At 40.3% G+C, this 16451-nt stretch overlaps 2 protein-coding genes across 2 annotated transcripts in view; one reads left to right on the top strand and one right to left on the bottom strand.

The window, feature by feature from the left end:
* The window catches only part of LOC130850375 (uncharacterized), a 29795-nt gene extending 28690 nt beyond the window's left edge, over positions 1 to 1105 (bottom strand). The window contains exon 1 of the mRNA XM_057729885.1: positions 974 to 1105. Within this exon, the coding sequence (XP_057585868.1) occupies positions 974 to 1051 (78 nt within the window). The 5' untranslated portion in view covers positions 1052 to 1105. The remainder of the gene's footprint in view (positions 1 to 973) is intronic.
* A 117-nt stretch (positions 1106 to 1222) lies between these two features.
* The window catches only part of LOC130848450 (uncharacterized), a 478274-nt gene continuing 463045 nt past the window's right edge, over positions 1223 to 16451 (top strand). Inside the window, exon 1 of the mRNA XM_057726930.1 lies at positions 1223 to 1260. Within this exon, the coding sequence (XP_057582913.1) occupies positions 1223 to 1260 (38 nt within the window). The remainder of the gene's footprint in view (positions 1261 to 16451) is intronic.

The following is a 16451-nucleotide window of genomic DNA, read 5'->3' as shown; positions in this document are numbered from 1 at the left end:
TCTGTACTGTTATTGCTTTAGCTCAGGCCCTTAGATCTCTTAAACTATAACATCACCATCCAAACTGGTTCTCTTCCCTCCAATCCCCCTTCTGTATTGTAGCCAGATCAAAATGTCCAGAAAATGGATCAGATCTTGCTATTCCCCTATTTATAAATCTTTAACTGCTCCCTGGTTTCTCTTGGATAAGAGAACAAACTGAATATAAGGCCTTTCATTAACTCTGTGCACTTTTCTGACCTCATCTTTTGCCACTATATACTTTAGCCACTATATACTGTGATCCTGTGTTCTAGCCACACTGAGGTTCTTGAGGTTTCCCGAAACACACCATGCTGTTCCCTCTGCATGGATTCCCCATTCCCCTTTCCTGTGCCAGACTTAGGGCTCACTCTGGTAATGCTTTTAAGCCAAGCGCCTCCTCTGTGGTTGGCAAGCAGTCACCCATCCTGAGCGCTACAGGAGGAATCTCCATCTACCGCCACTGAAATACTCTTCACACAGCAGGAGACCTGAATGCAGCCCTTGGGTATAAAAGGACAACGTGCTCATCAAGGGACAACTTAGGAGCAGTCTTCTCTTCACTGTTGCATCCTCTACACCTTTACCCCGGCATTTTGCAACTAAAACATGTTCAATAAATGTGTGTTGAACTGCAGGCCATTTCTCCGCGGGGGAGAGAAAATCTTTAAGGGTCTCCGGAACGAAACGTGACTGCAAATCACCATGTTGCGTGCAGCACCAACCGTAACCCCTGGGCGGCGCACTTGCGGCTCTGCAGTCCGGGAGTGTGAGGGGCTCCCGCCAGGGATTCACTGAGTCGCAGGCTCGGCCGTTGGCGGGGGCGGGGCCTGACGCCTCAACTGCCTGCTCCGGGCAGCCCCCTCAGCGCCCTCTCCTGAGGGGCGGGTCCAGTGGGCACCACCTTCGAAAAGTGGAACCTGCGAAGGCCGAAGTGCCGAGCCAGGGGTACCTGATAAGAACCGCCGGTTAGGGCCAGCTCCGCCAGGACCGCTCGGCCATTTGCAATGCAGCTGTAGGTGATCGTCATAGTGGGCGAGCTGGTGAAGCAAACGCTGCGGCCGGATCTAACCGCCCGCGACAGTCTCGGGGCGGTGACTGGGGCAGGGCTCCGGGAGCGGACGGCGTCTGCGCAAGCGCGAGGAGCGACTGATTGGCAGGGAGGGAGGCGGGGCCATCTCTTGCCTGGGCTGAAACTGTGATGAGACGGGGCGAGGTCCCTGGCAGAACTGGCTTTGGGTGAGTGAAGCCTTTCTTCGTGATCATCCTCAAAATCATTTAGGAACCAGTTACGTCACAGTGTTTACCAAATAGGATTCATTCACAGTCTAGGACATGTAAAATATAGACTTTGATTGAAAGTGAAATTTATTCATGAATTCAAGAAGCACTTGTTGACCTCCCACTGCGCTCCCTAAGTGCTTAGACTAACAGGTGTGCAAAGAGAGAGGCTCCAGACTCTGACTTTTAGGGGTTCATGTGCTATTAGAGGTCACAGAGGCACCAATGCCAATCTCAAGTGATAGGTGTGCGCTGTGACGGAAAGATAAACTAATCGCACGAGCTGGGGTGGAGGCAGCTAATTCTCCTTGGGAGAGGGAGCAGAGCTTTCAGTCACTGTCCGATGGAGAGGATAGGCTGGAATCCTCTTAAATGGGGAGGAAAGGTAGGACAGTAAGCAGAGGGAACAGCTCTGTGAAGGCTTGGAAGAAGGCGGGTGGGTTTAGGGAATGGATGTGAGTGTGCGGCAGAGGAAAGGTGTGTGGTAGATGGGTAGATGACTTGTTATCCTAGACTTTGAGATTCTTGACAAGAATTTTTTTAAACTATAAGCTTCAGATAAGCTTAGATGTTTTCATTAGCAAGGTGCCTGGGAAGAAGTCAGACACACTTGGATCCAAAATCTAGGCATTGCCATTTACTTTGTGCCTTTGTTGTTACTTAACCTTTGTGAGACTCGGTTTGCTAATCTATAAAATAGGGATAGTTGTGAAGTTTAAATTAAGTGATTATGCAAAATACTTAGCATACCATCGATATGTAGTTGTATTCTTTCGTGTGATAAATATATTAATGATAATTACTTTCTTGCTCCCAATGGTATAACTTTAAAGTAAAAACACTCAATGTCCTTCTGGGGTGCCTGGTGGAAGGTGAAGACAGGCAGTCGACTGAGTTTATTTTAACCCAGTGCAATAAAATTGTATTTGACAAGCAAGCAGCAAAACTGGTCTGGACTGTGGCTCCTGAGAAAAACGCCTTGCTGAATCATTTATCCTTTTATATAAAGGAAATCTTGAATCAGTGTGTCTTATCAGTTTAGAGATAATGTCGTGTTACAGGTGGGATGACTGAATTACAAGCACTGGTCACATTACTTATATGTGGGAAAATGAAATATGTTAATTTGGAGGTAATGCATTGGTATATTCTTGCTTACAGTAAAAATAAGCTTAATAAACTTGGCCATGTTGCGTTGCTCCTTCTATTTTGTAAATAGTGGAGCTGAAAGCCACTGGGCAATGAAGTCATGAGCTGTAGCGACGACAACAAGCGTCTGATAGTTGGGGAGGTGTATGGACTGTCCCATTTTGGGCTCACCTTGTCATATTAAAACAATCCTGTAAAGCTAGTGTGGTGGGTTAACTTTGCATAGCCCACAAATTCAGGCCTACAGCAAATGTAAAACATAATTTATAACACAACTTGACCTTTCACGTGAGCCTTATTTTACCCGATATCTGAGCTTAATCTAGTCAATGCGAGGTTTCCTCAGTGAACTCAGAATTTCCCCCTTCCCTTCTTTCTATGTGAGGCTCCATCTACATGTGTGAGGAACTTGGTGGAGGGGAGATCTCCTGATTCATGACCTTCTTCTCTCTAAGGTGGCATCTGCTGCTAATGTTTGTTTTCTATCTTTCTCTGGTCATCAGTTCACCTACTCTGCGTGGAACCCATGCACTCTTAACCACTTTTGTGGCCCTGTTAGGAGCAAAGGATACTTTCTGCTGCTCCCTCATGCCCTTCTGAGGCTTTGGGAGGCTCAAGAGGCTGTCTCAGGACTCTGGCCAACACAGCATGCTGCCACCCCTCCTGTCATGCTGTCACTCTGTTGTCATGTGGGAACAGCTCTGGGACCTTATCTCACCTGGGAAGCAAGCCTTTGGATCTCCTGTTGACAGAGTCTTCTCATCCCACACCCCATCACCCCTTGTCTCCCAGCCAGGGCTCTGTGGCTGATTGGATTGCTTCCTGTGGACCCTCTGCCCTCCTCCAGCCGGGGGAGACTCTGGATGGGGAGCCCAGGTGGGGAGCTGCCCACCCCTCAGGCGTTCTTCCCAATTTTTGGCATTACTGTGGCTTCTGCTTTTGAAAACCTTTTCTTTCCATAGACTCTCTCTTCAGTGAGTTTCCACAATCTTTTTTCAAAGATTTAGAGCTGAGAATCTTTTCCTTTTCCGTCTTTCCCTGCTCTTCATTCTCTGGCCCTCCTCCACCTCCTCCTTCATTTTCTTTGCTTCCTATTTTTATGCCAAAGGAATAATTGAGAATAAAAACCGCAGCAGGTAATATAAAACAGCACAGGTATTTCTGTCTTTCCCGTGATAGTTTGGCAAAATCTTGAGGGTGGAGCAGAAAAAGAAAATGGACCTCTCAAAGAAGTGGGACATTTTGCTTTTGTCCGTTCCTTTGAAACAAGCTTTTAGACCTCATGACTACTTTTATGGATCAGCAAATCTACTGCCATTGCTTTTTAGAGATTAGCATGTCAGAAGGGAAAGTCTGAGATTTTGAATCATCCAATTTCTTAGATCACTAGTGAGTTTCCGAATATTCCACAAGCTGGAGACTTTCAAGCACTCACTAATTCAGGATGCTTCTTGTTAAGCATTAAGTTCTCCTGTAAAGGACTATTCTTTTACTTATGTTATTCTTCAAAAATGGAAATATTTTTATAGTTTTTTTCTTGTAGCATGTGATCACTGTAGAAATTCAAACAATACAGCAGTGAAAGTCTCTACTATCGCATAAAAATAGCCATTGCAGGGCTTCCCTAGTGGCACAGTGGTTAAGAATCCATCTGCCAATGCAGGGGACATGGGTTCGAGCCCTGGTCTGGGAAGATCCCACGTGCCACAGAGCAAGTAAGCATGTGTGCCACAGTTACTGAGCCTGTGCTCTAGAGCCCGAGAGCCACAACTATTGAGCCCATGTGCCACAACTACTGAAGCCCACGCACCTAGAGCCTGTACTCCACAACAAGAGAAGCCGCCGCAGTGAGAAGCCCACGCACTACAATGAAGAGTAGCCACTGCTCACTGCAACTAGAGAAAGCCCACATGCAGCAAAGAAGACTCAATACAGCCAATAAATAAATAAATAAATTTAGGAAAAAAAAAAAAGCCATGTTGTAAAAATAGCCATTGCAGTAATCTAAATTATATTTGTCTTTTCTTTTTTATGCATTTTATATTTAACATTAATGAATAACATTTTTTTTGAACGCTTTTTATTTTTCTTTGGCCCTGTGGTGTGGCATGCGGGGTCTTAGTTCCTGACCAGGGATCAAACCCGTGCCCCCTGCAGTGGAAGCACGGAGTCTTAACCACTGGACCACCAGAGAAGTCCCTGTTTTGTTTTTTAAATTAATAATGTATTGTTTTCTTTGACTAGCATATATATCTCAAATATTTTCCTCTGAAATTTACCATTTTCTTTTTGGTGTCTATTGTTTTCCAGGCATTTTTGTTTCTTACCTCATCACACGTCAGTATTTTTTTTATTATGATGTTGGACCTACTTAGTAGCATGTTGGGCAAGGCTTCCTTTCCTATCTCCATATAACAATATTGCCTTATTTTTCTTCCTTTACTTTTGTTTGTTTTACTGTTTAAATCCTTAATCCACCTGGAATTTGTTTTTATGTCTCTTGCAAGGTGGGAATTTGTGTTTTCCCAAATGTACAGCCAGTTGTTTCATACCACTTATTGACTACTTTCCCCCTAGTTTGAAATGCCACTTTTGCCATAGACTAAACTCCCCCATATACATTATTAATTGGATTTTAGAGTTGATGTATACGTCTGTTTCTGTGCTGATATCACAGTGATTCAGTAAAGCAAATATATTTTTGAAATTTAACACATTGGAGTTAATTAATATATTTGCAATATTGAGTCTTCTCAACCAGGAACATCGGTTGACTTTTTAAAAAAATTTTTTTAAAGAACTTTTATTGAGATATAATTGACATACAATAAACTACATATATTTAAAGTGTACAATTTGATTTTTTTTTCTTATTAGTAATGTATATATGGCAATCCCAATCTCCCAATCCATCCCACCCCAACACCGCTCCCCCCACCATTGACTTTCTGTTTACTCTATATTATATCTTCCTATAAAAGCTCTTCATAAAGGCTTGACAAGTTTTAAATGCTTATTCTGGGGTACTTTGGGTGCTCTTGTTAGTGGAATTTGATTTCCATTATATTTTCAAACTAGCTATTTCTGGCATGTGGAAAATCTATTGGCTGCATTTCATTTATTTTGCGTGTTAGCCCCTGCTCCATTATATTGTAAACTCCTTAAGGCCAGGGCCCTCACAAAATGCTTTGCTCAATGTGAACATGACGTAGGATACTGTTGTTGACCATCATATAAGGCTTCTCCATTATACTCAGTGACCAGTTGGAGGGGAACCTCAAGGAGCAGTGATAGTTGTGGAAACTGGATAATGATCGGGGTAGTGGGGGGAGATTGAAGGGACTCTGGAGTCAAGCAGACCTGGACTTGAATACTGACTTTGCCACTTTCTGGTTGTGTAATCTTGGCATCTCTGGACCTCAGTTTCTTCCTTAGGCTCATCTCTGAACCTGATTCATAAAATGAGCTAATATACATAAAGCATTTTGTGACTGGCCCCCAGCAGGGGTTCCATAATGCATGGCTGTTATGATCATTATGAGTCCATAAGTGTCATGTAACCAGATCTAGCCAATAAGATGCACATTTAAGAAAGCACAGCCTGGTATATTGAATTGCTTCGTTATAGATTCAGTGAACATATCGGAATCATCATTCAAGGCACATGTTATAGAAATTTTCTAAAATTCTCCCTTTTGAGAAGTGTGTTGTATGTTGGTCTCCTCTAACTTGTAAGTTTCCTTAGCGTAGAGGCCAAGTATGACATATTTTTAATCTTCAGCGCCTCACACAGTGGTGGACACACGTCAGGTGGGCTATATTTCTTAGTATGAAGTATAATAATTTATTTTACTGTTCCATTTTTTATCATTCCCCCGCCCCCAACTTTTTTTTTGTTGCTGATGCAAAAGAAGTTGAACTCTCATCTTTGCTAGAAAGTGTAACCAGGCTTTACAGTGGATGTGTAGATGGCAAAGAGCTCTGTAGGCCATCCAAATATAACTTTTATGGGGTAGTTCCTTTTAAACCGAACCGCTGTTCGGGGCCAGCAGAGGGCGCACAGAGCACAGCTTTGAAGGAGAACGCTGGCTACAGCTGTGCTGGGGAAGAATTAAAAAGGCAAATCGGGCATTTACAGAAGAAGGAAGTGCGAGCTAGGAAGGCCATTCCTCGTTTTCATTCTCATCTGCTTTTGTAACTCATTCAGGCCCAGACAGGTCTATTCTCCTCTTTTCTTTTGTCCCTTGCTCAGCAGTTTTTCACAACCCTTCCTGTTCCTCTAGTTAATTACACAGGCAGACCCACAAGTACTGTCAGGTTCTCCAGGCTGGTTTCTCTTTTAGCCAGCCGGGTTATTTAGCTCAGATTCGGGGGATGGACATTGGTGAGGGTCCCAGAGAAACACTGAGGAACCCAGAAGCCTCACTTCACCATCCCCACTGAATAAAGCCATTTGGGGGGACTTACAGGGTAGGAATGAGGGCTGGAGTTGGGTTCTTCTCTTTGTGGAAATGAAGAGGCAAATGAGAGCAGACAGGAAAGGTTGTGGGGAGTGGGGTTTCTAGAGAGTAGGGGAAATGACACTTTCTGCTTCACTGTCTTGCATAAGAAGATCTGTGGCAGGTACAGAACCACATGTGACATGCCCCAACCACATGCAAGCTAACATAGGCCAGCATTTCTCAACTTTTTCTGTGGAATGCTAGGATATTTATAGGTATTAGGTGGGAATAAAATCTGTGATCAAATAAGTGTGTGGAAACTCTGGATTAAAAAAACCAAACAGATTTCTCTGTTGTGGGAGTCCTTAGATTCTTTGGTAGGCTAATTAATATGGTTTGTGAATCTTTGACAGAAAGGGATGTGATAGGTGAGATTTCCCAAACTTATGTGGACTGAACCTTTTAAACTAATGACATCTATGGGATGAATATTCTATGAATTACCTTTGGAACGTGCAGAAATAGACTTGTCTATTGTTTAGGAAATTAGACAGTTACTCCATGAACTACTTTAACAAGTAGCCATGAAGCACTTTATATTTTTTTCTTCAGATCTTTGTTGGAGTATAATTGCTTTACACTGTTGTGCCAGTTTCTGCTGTACAACAAAGTGAATCAGCTGTATTTATACATATATCCCCATATCCCCTCCCTCTTGAGCCTCCCTCCCATCCTCCCTATCCCATCCCTCTAAGTCATCACCAATCATTGAGTTGATCTCCCTGTGTTATGCAGCAGCTTCCCACTAGCTATCTATTCTACATTTGGTAATGTATATATGTCAATGCTACTCTCTCACTATGTCCCAGCTCCACGAAGCACTTTAAAAAGGACAGTGTTTTCTTCAAAAGTCCCTTGTGGCTTCCCATTCCTATTGAGGGAGGTGTGCAGGGAAGAATGGAGTGCTGAAGGAAGGCATAGCAGAATTTCAAGTGGGTTTTTTGAAATCTCTCATGTCCCTTACCACCCTTTCTCCTCAGATATTCCGATATCATTCTCACTACTCTATCCCCTTATTTGAGGATCTGTTGAATTGTGTGCCATTGCTGGCACTGGGAGCCGAGCGCATCGGAAGAGAGAAAGTGGTTGTCCTACCTTGTCCTACAAGTGGAGTCCAAAATTCTCTGCCCGTTGTTTAAGGTTTTCTACTGTCTCCTTAAACCCCAATACCTCCCTAAATTTAAGCTTCTTCTTCTTCCTACATTATTTACCACTATAGTCTGCTTACTGATCCGAGATCGTATCATGCTGATTCTGAGCTGGAAGCTCTTGGACATATAATCTTTCCCCACATTCTTCTAATTCCTATTCCATTTTTCAACATTCGGCTTAATCATTACTTCCTTCAGCGGTCTCCAGTTACCCCCCAGCCTACACCACTTATTTGTTACAATATGGGTTTCAGCCATTAATTGCAGACAGCTAATTCTTTGTTAACAAATCTGTTGGGTTTAAAAAGTTTATAAAGTGATTGGAATGTAGAGCACATTTCTCTGCAGAAATATTGTTAACTGAGTCAAGGTGTATTTGGAATAGAAATAGTAGAAAACAATCTCTAGTAATTAAACAAAACTACCTCTAGTGATTAAACAAAACAGGGAATCAATACGATTGAATTAGCTTACTCTCATTTATCTTGGTGCTGGTGTTTAAGGAAGAGCAGGTTTAATTAAAGGGGAATGATGAGGTGTTGGAAATTATTCTGAATGGGCCTTATGGGGCAATTTCACAGAAGACATAGGCTCTTTGTTATGTCTTCATTACTTCACAACTCCTAACTCTTCATTTCCATAATGCTGGTGTCTGGCTACTAATGCTTTTGTATTTAGCCACGGTTTGGATTATTTTTGGCTTAAAAAAGGTTATGGGAGAATGTCAGCAAAAATGGCAGAAAAAAGGACCTCCAAAGATTTTCCCCTCCTTAAGAGCAATTAAAAAACTGTCAAAGATGTTCAGAATCAACTTTTTTAGACTCTAGAAATTAAGCAAAGGCTTGTAGTAACCCAGGAATTGTTTATTCAAGAAAAATGGCTGAATCTTGGTACGAACAGTGAACTCTGTGGCATTTTAACTTGCCATAGGCCACCCTTCCCCCACTTTCCAGTTATGTCATAGCCTTAAAAAATAACAGCCTACATTTCTGGGGCAGCTTGATAGCCACCAGAGAGGGTAAAATGTATTTGGAGTGTATTCAAAGCCTCATTCTTGTAGAATTGTTATTATCTGACTTGTCTGGTGGTTCCCTGGAATACTTCACTTTCAAGGCTGACTCAGAGCTCACTCAATGCTAAAAATCTTCTCCTCACATTGTCAAAAATAATTAAAGGCAAGGATTTTAACTTTGCAGATGCCTTAGATGAATAGCAGTTGGGACAAATAGTAGACTAACAGAAAGCTTAAAAGGAATGGCTGGTGAATGCACTGTCCACAGGGGCTTTGAAAAGCTCTGAAATATTCTTGGTAATTTAGAATGCCATGTACATGGCAGAGCTGTGAGCATGCTTAGAAAAGACCTGAGAAGCCTGTAAGCTCTTATTCCTGATTGGCCTTGAAGTCCTATGCAAGCAGGAAGTGAGAGCTAAGGTGGAGTTATAAACTGAATTTTAAAGGCATGCTCCAGTGCCCACACAGAGCCACTCATAGCAGAATCTGGAAGGTTGATTGGTTCCAGGTGTTTAAGGAAATTTCTCTCTGATCATTAGCTCACTAATAAGCTAACCAGGTAGAGACACTAACATGACAAAGAATGTAGACTTTACAGAATTAGTTCAGGAAAGTCACTAAACAAATAGCAACAGCTATAACAAGTGGTAACAACAACAGACACTGTAGGTAGGGTGAGCAAATCTGATTGCCAGAGTTGTCACATTATATTTTTTTAAAATGTTTAGTTTTTAACAAAAAATTATGACACATAATTTAAAAACAGATTTAAAACTTATGAGGCATAATTTTAAAAACAGAAAAAAGAAAATATGCTGTGTGCAAGGAAAAATGCTATCAGTAGAAATTGTACCTAAGGAACCCCAGATGTTGAGCTTATAAGACAAAGGCTTTAAATCAACTATTTTAAATATTCCAAACAGCTAAAGCAAACCATATCTAAAAAATTTATGTGTGATAACAACATCTCACCAAATAGAGAACATTAATAAAGAGAGAAATTATGAAAAGAAAAGAAGTGGAAACTCTGGAGCTTAAAAATACAAAAACTGAAATGAAAGAAATCACTAGTGGAGCTCAACACCAGATCTGAACAGGCAGAAAAAAGAATCAGGGAACATGAAGATGAATATATTGATAGCATCCAGTCTGGGAAAAAGAATGAAGAAAAATGAACAAAGCCTCATAAACCAATGGAACATGAACAAATGTACCAACATAAGCATAATAGAAGTTCTAGAGGAAAGGAGGGTGAGAAAAGGGCAGAAAAATATACCTGAAGAGATAATGGCTGAAAATTTCATAAATCTGATGGAAAACATTCCATCAAACATACCCAGAATGTTCAAAAACTCCACATAGGGTAAACTCATAGAGATTCTCACCTAGACACAACATAATCAAACCATTGAAAGCCAAAGGCAAAGATGGAATCTTGAAAATAGGAAGAGAGAAGGGGCACATCATATATAAGGGTCCTCAATTACATTAACAGCTAATTTCTCATCAAAAGCTGTGGAAACTAGAAGACAGTTAGATGACATATTTAAAGTGCTGAAAGAAAAAAAACTGTCAACCAAGAATTCTATATTTGACAAGGAGGAATTAAGATGCCAGATAAACAGGAACTGAGAGTTCATTACTAGCAGATCTGCCCTATATGAAAAACTAAACAGTAAGGACCCTATACAGTAACCCAAATCCACATGAAGACATAAAGTACACTGGTAAAGTAGGTAAACATAGGTAAATATGAAAGATAATAAAAAATGTACCTTTTGTTTGTTACTCCTTTTCCCTCTCATATCTAATCCAAGACAACTGCATAAAGATAACTGTAAATATGTGCTGATGAGTACACAATCTATACAGACATAATTTATGATAATAACAGCATAGAGGAGTGGTGGGGAATGGAGCTGTTTAGAGCAGGTTTTTTACATACTATTGAAATTAAGGTAAGTGTTAATCAGAACCAGATTATTGTAAGTTAAGATGTTAATTGTCATCACCAGGGCAACCAGTAAGGAAATGACTAAAAAATATGTAATAAAAGAATTGACAAGGGAACTAAAATGGGACACCAGAAAATATCTAACACAAAAGAAGGCAGTATTGGGGGAATCGAGAAACAAAAAAAATCAAATATATAGAAAACAAATAGCAAAATGGCAGACGTAAGTCTTACCTTGTCAGTAATCAAATTAAGTATAGATGGATTATGCTCTCCAGCTAAAAGGTAGAGATCAGGGGAACTCCATGGTGGTCCAGTGGTTAGGACTCCGAGCCTCCATTGCAGGGGGCACGGGTTCTATCCCTGTTCAGGGAACTAAGATCCTGCAAGCCACGAGGTGTGCCCCCCCCACCCAAAAAAAAAAGAATAGCTGGAACTTCAGTGTCCCACTTTCAATAATAGGTAGAACAAATAGGCACATTAACAAGGAAATTTCCTTGATTAACAAGGAAATTGAAGAATTGTATAACACTCTACACCAACTAGACTAATAGAGCACTGTAGAACACTCCACCCTAAAACAGCAGAATACACGTTCTTCTCATGTGTGTGTGGAACATTCTACAGGATAGACCATATGTTGGGCCATAAAATAAGCCTCAAAAAATTTAAAATGATTTAAGTAATGACAAAATATATTCTCTAAACACGATTCAATAAAATTAGAAACCAATTTCAGAAGGAATTTTGCAAAACTCAAATTATGTGAAAATTAAATAACACACTCCTAAAATAACCAATGGATCAAAGAAGTAATCACCACAGATATTCACTCATACTTTGGCATGAATGAAAGTGAAAATACAACATGCCAAAATATAGGATGCAGCTAGAACAGTCCTTAGAGGGAAACTTATAGGCAAAAAATCCTAAATACAAATTCTATAAACAAACAAATAAATAAATACAGAAGGTATGTTCTCATGGTGATAGCAGAGGAGTGAGAACAAATAAACTCTATTAATCAAGCTCTTTCCAAGCCTCTGCTTGTGTTACATCTACTAATATCTTGTTGGCCAGAATAAATTATCAATACATATCTGAGACAGAGTGAAGGGGTGGGGCACAATGCACCCCCCGCAGTGGGAGTACCCTGGTGCTCTTCACTGTATTATACTTCTCTGTGATGTTGCTTGTTTCCGTTTCCCTGCTTTTGAAGTTGGTGCAGAATTTTAAAAATACAAGATAAAAGCAGTGAAAACCATGTTGCTTTCATTGTTCGAGATCTGTGGTTGTGAATTACTATTTAGTGTGAGTTCACATGTTAGGAAACTGCTTTAACTGTGTATTGTAATCATTGGTGTCCATGGAGGAAAATATTTACCTGTTGTTACACATTCCCTGATCAGTCGTGTCCGTTGTGTTCAGATGCCATCAGTTAAATGGTACTGGAAAACGATTCTTTAATAAGGCTTATCTTTTGAGATTGTCTATCTATCTTGAGTTCTACTGGGGTTCTATTAATTAGCCCAGAATTAATAACCCTTCGCTAACCTGTGAAGTTGGAGGATGGATTTGGAAAAAGCCCAAATAGTGTATTGTATAAACTGATTTTTGTATTGTCCACTTGGTGGTAGAGTTGTTTTTAGAAAGCAGCTCGAAGAGCGATGAGCCAAGTGAAAGGGAAATAGAATCTCATGAATTCCCAGCCGTAAGAAATGTGGAGCACACATTTTTATTGAGTATTCCGCTAGGCAGCATCATTACTTTTATTAAAGTATAAAAGATAATCTAATCCAGGGTAGATATGTTCATATAATAGTTTTGTTTTTTGTTTTGTTTGTTTTGTTTTGTTTTGTTTTGTTTTGCTAAGGAGGTGTGATAATTCCATTTCCAACACATCAGATGAAGCTACTTGCTTACTGGTTAGAGTTCGGTGCTCAGAAATATAGATTTTAGAGATTGTCTTAATTTGGGTAATCCTAAACATTATCTAATCTTTATTATTATTATTATTTTCTAGTTTAGAAAAATCCTTGTGTAGAGTAACACTCCTCATACAATGTGGTCTAAATCCTTCTTCCTTAAAGTGTGGTTTCCTGATCAGCAACGCTGGCATTGCTTGGGAGCTTGTTAAAAATGCAGAATCTTGGCCCTCACCCCAGATCTACTGAATTAGACTGCAATTTAACAAAATCCTTAGGTTTTTTGCATGAACTGTGAGTTGCACCATTCTCCACTGGTAAAATGCGAGCAGCGGATGATGAGGTACGAAGGGAAGAGAAGTAGGGCAGGTATCATGACAGGAATCATTTAACAGATATTCACAGATTTATCCTGAACCTTTCGTTGCTTGTTTGAAACCATCCTGTAATGCCCATACTCCAGCGCTAGAGACTGTATGCATGGGCCATCTTGAGTTCTTTTAGATTCTAAAAGAAAGAGAGTCATGTCAGTCATTCATTTACTTATCAATCAATCACTAACATACAGGAGATTCTGGAGACTGGTGTTCTATTCTGGCCCAGCCAGTAACTGATGGTGCGCCATTTGGCAGGGCATTAATCTCTTCGACTTTAGCTTTTTTATGTGAAAAATGAGATGGTTGGGTAGTTTTATCCTTTTCAGCCTTTCTGAAAATGGTTTGGTTTTAGGTGCACTCAGGGTTGAGATTCATTTGGTAAACTCGGGTAGCCCTGTACCCATCTTTATGCTGCCATCGGTTTGGAGTAGCTGGTGCTGATGCCCTTCTGGTTATTACATAGTTTGACTACTGTCAGCTGATGATTTTAGGGGAACTAAGTGCCAGGGACTGTTAGGAACTAGTATTATCACTGTAGGGTCCAGAATATTTGCGTGTCATAGACTCAGGCACATGCAAATACAGACCTGAGGTGTAAGAAAGCTGAACCAAGTGGTGCAGGGAGTAGAAAGTACATACGCTTTGATGTCAAACAGTCTTGGATTTGTATCCTAGTCCTGCATGCTAGCTATATGGGTCTAAAGTATATTACGTAAACTCACTTGGTATTAGTTTTGCTGTTGAGCTGAAAAATGCTATTACCATAATAATACATACTTCAAAGTGTAATGATGAGGAATTAATAAGATGATTTATGTAGAGAATCTGGCAAATAATGGATGCTCTATAAATGTTTCACTTCACTTATGTATCCATTCTCAGACTAACTTATACATAGATCTGTTCTTCTGGAAGCCTCTATAGTGTGATGTACTGAATGAACAGAGACACTGTGTGTCTTAATAATTAAAAAAGAGATAGCTAACTTTTTTTTTTTAAGCTGCACCATGCGGCACGCAGGATTTAAGTTCCCCAACCAAGGATCGAACCCTTACCCCCTGCATTGGAAGCACAGAGTCTTAACCACTGGACTGCCAGGGAAGTCTCAAGATAGCTAACTTTTAAGGTAATTCTGATAATTCTAATTGGGGAGGGAGATGTTATACATCCATCTAGGGCTCTTGTTAAAATCAAAGATGACTTTCAACTTTAGGTCAGTGATCTTTAAACATTTTTGCTTGTACTATGCCCTCGCTAGGAATTTTGAAAACAAATAACAAACAAACAAAAACTGCCGTGTACTCCACATACATTTTTAAGGTGACATCTGAACTTTTTCCATCATAAACTTAAATAGCAAAGGCTGCAATTTCTGGTTTACTATAAATATTACCATTAAAAACAAAACTTGTTTATCTTAGACTTAGAATAATTAAACTTTGTAAAATGTGTGCTAGGAAATTTCAGTCTTCAAGGTGGACCACTCTGTAGTTTTACAATTCTTTTCAGTGATAAACAGCCCGGTGAGGAGTTGCTTTCACCAGTGTCTCGTTCTGTGCCCTGGGTGCTTATTTATAAGCTTCATTTCAAGGAAGAGAAGATAAAAAGTTACATGTTTATTTCTGACTGTTCAACATTGCATCTTTGAATAAAAGCGGCGGTTGGCAAGCTTTTTCTTAAAGGGTTAGGTAGTAAGTATTTTAGTCATATGGTCTCTGTCACAAATATTCAGCTCTCCCTTGTAGTGGAAGAGCAAGCATACACAGTATGGGAGTGGACAGGGCTGTATTCCAGTAAAATTATGTACCCTATTAGGAGTCACTCCCTATTCCTGCCCCCTCCCCTCCCACCCCAAGTCCTAGGAAACTACGCATTTACTTTCTGTCTCTGTAGGTTTGCCTAGACTGGACTTTTGGAAACCTACTTAAGAGCTTGTTACGGTGGTTTTGTATGAACCTAATTCACTGTATTAAATTCCTTTCTGCTTAAAATGCCTTGAGTGGCTTCTGTTTCTTGTAGTGAAACTTTGTTCAATCAGAGTTAAAGGAGAAAGATGAATGATGTGGCACTTAACTTTCAAAGAGGAGCTTGTTTATTAATGTGTGCTAATGGGTGTCAAATTGCTATGGTAGGAACTTCCCTGGTGGTTTAGTGGTAAAGACTCCATCCTGCAAATGCAGGGGACTTGGGTTCCATCCCCGGTCGGGGAACTAGGATGCCACATGCTGCAGGGCAACTAAGCCTGTGTGCCTCAACTAAAGAGAGAAAACCCGCAGGCCACAGCTAGAAAGAAGCCCACCCAGCACAGCGAAGAGCCTGTGTGCCACAACGGAAGATTCCACACACCGCAAAGATCCCGTGTGCCACAACTAATATCTGATGCAGCCAAAAATAAAAATAAATAAAATTTAAAAATTGCTGTGGTATTTAGATTCAATTGTATACAGTATCCACAGCATGCCAAAACTGTATCTTTTGAAAGTATTGATACTTGTATTTATGATGAAAGAATTTAGATGTTTCACTTGAAACTGTCTATGCAAGATAAATAGTTTTCAAAACTCTTATAGATGAGGTGCAAACAAAGGGGTCTGGCGTCCTGCTGAAGGCTGGGCACCATTACCTCTAGAATGTCCTTTGAAATGAAGGACTATGTTTTCTGGCTTCAGTCTTTAAAAAAAGTTTACTAACTTCTACAAGTCATTTTTGTTTGATTCCTTCCATGACAAAGCAACATGTATTTATGATTTAAAACTTTCAAAACAATACAGATGTCATGGTCCTACCTAGAACTACACTTTTAAAGGTAACTGTATTTAACAGGTTTTTATCCTGAGATCTTTCTCTGACACAGGAGCTGTAAGAGAAACTTACTGGGTTTGTTAGATGACCTTTTGAGGTGCCTCCTAGCATCTGAAATTGAAATACAAATTTGGTGCCTTTCATTGGACTCTGAATTCCTAGCACAGTGCCCTACCTCTGGTACTTAATGAATCTTTGTTGATTTTGACCTCTATTTTAGATGATTCAAAGCCTTGAAAAGGGGCTAAAAAGTAGATCATCTAAGATGTGAGTCTGA

This window comes from Hippopotamus amphibius, chromosome 3, assembly GCF_030028045.1.
Source record: "Hippopotamus amphibius kiboko isolate mHipAmp2 chromosome 3, mHipAmp2.hap2, whole genome shotgun sequence".
Classification (NCBI taxonomy): Eukaryota; Metazoa; Chordata; class Mammalia; order Artiodactyla; family Hippopotamidae; genus Hippopotamus; species Hippopotamus amphibius.
Note: the sequence above shows the minus strand (reverse complement) of the source record. Positions and strands in the feature narration are given on the sequence as shown.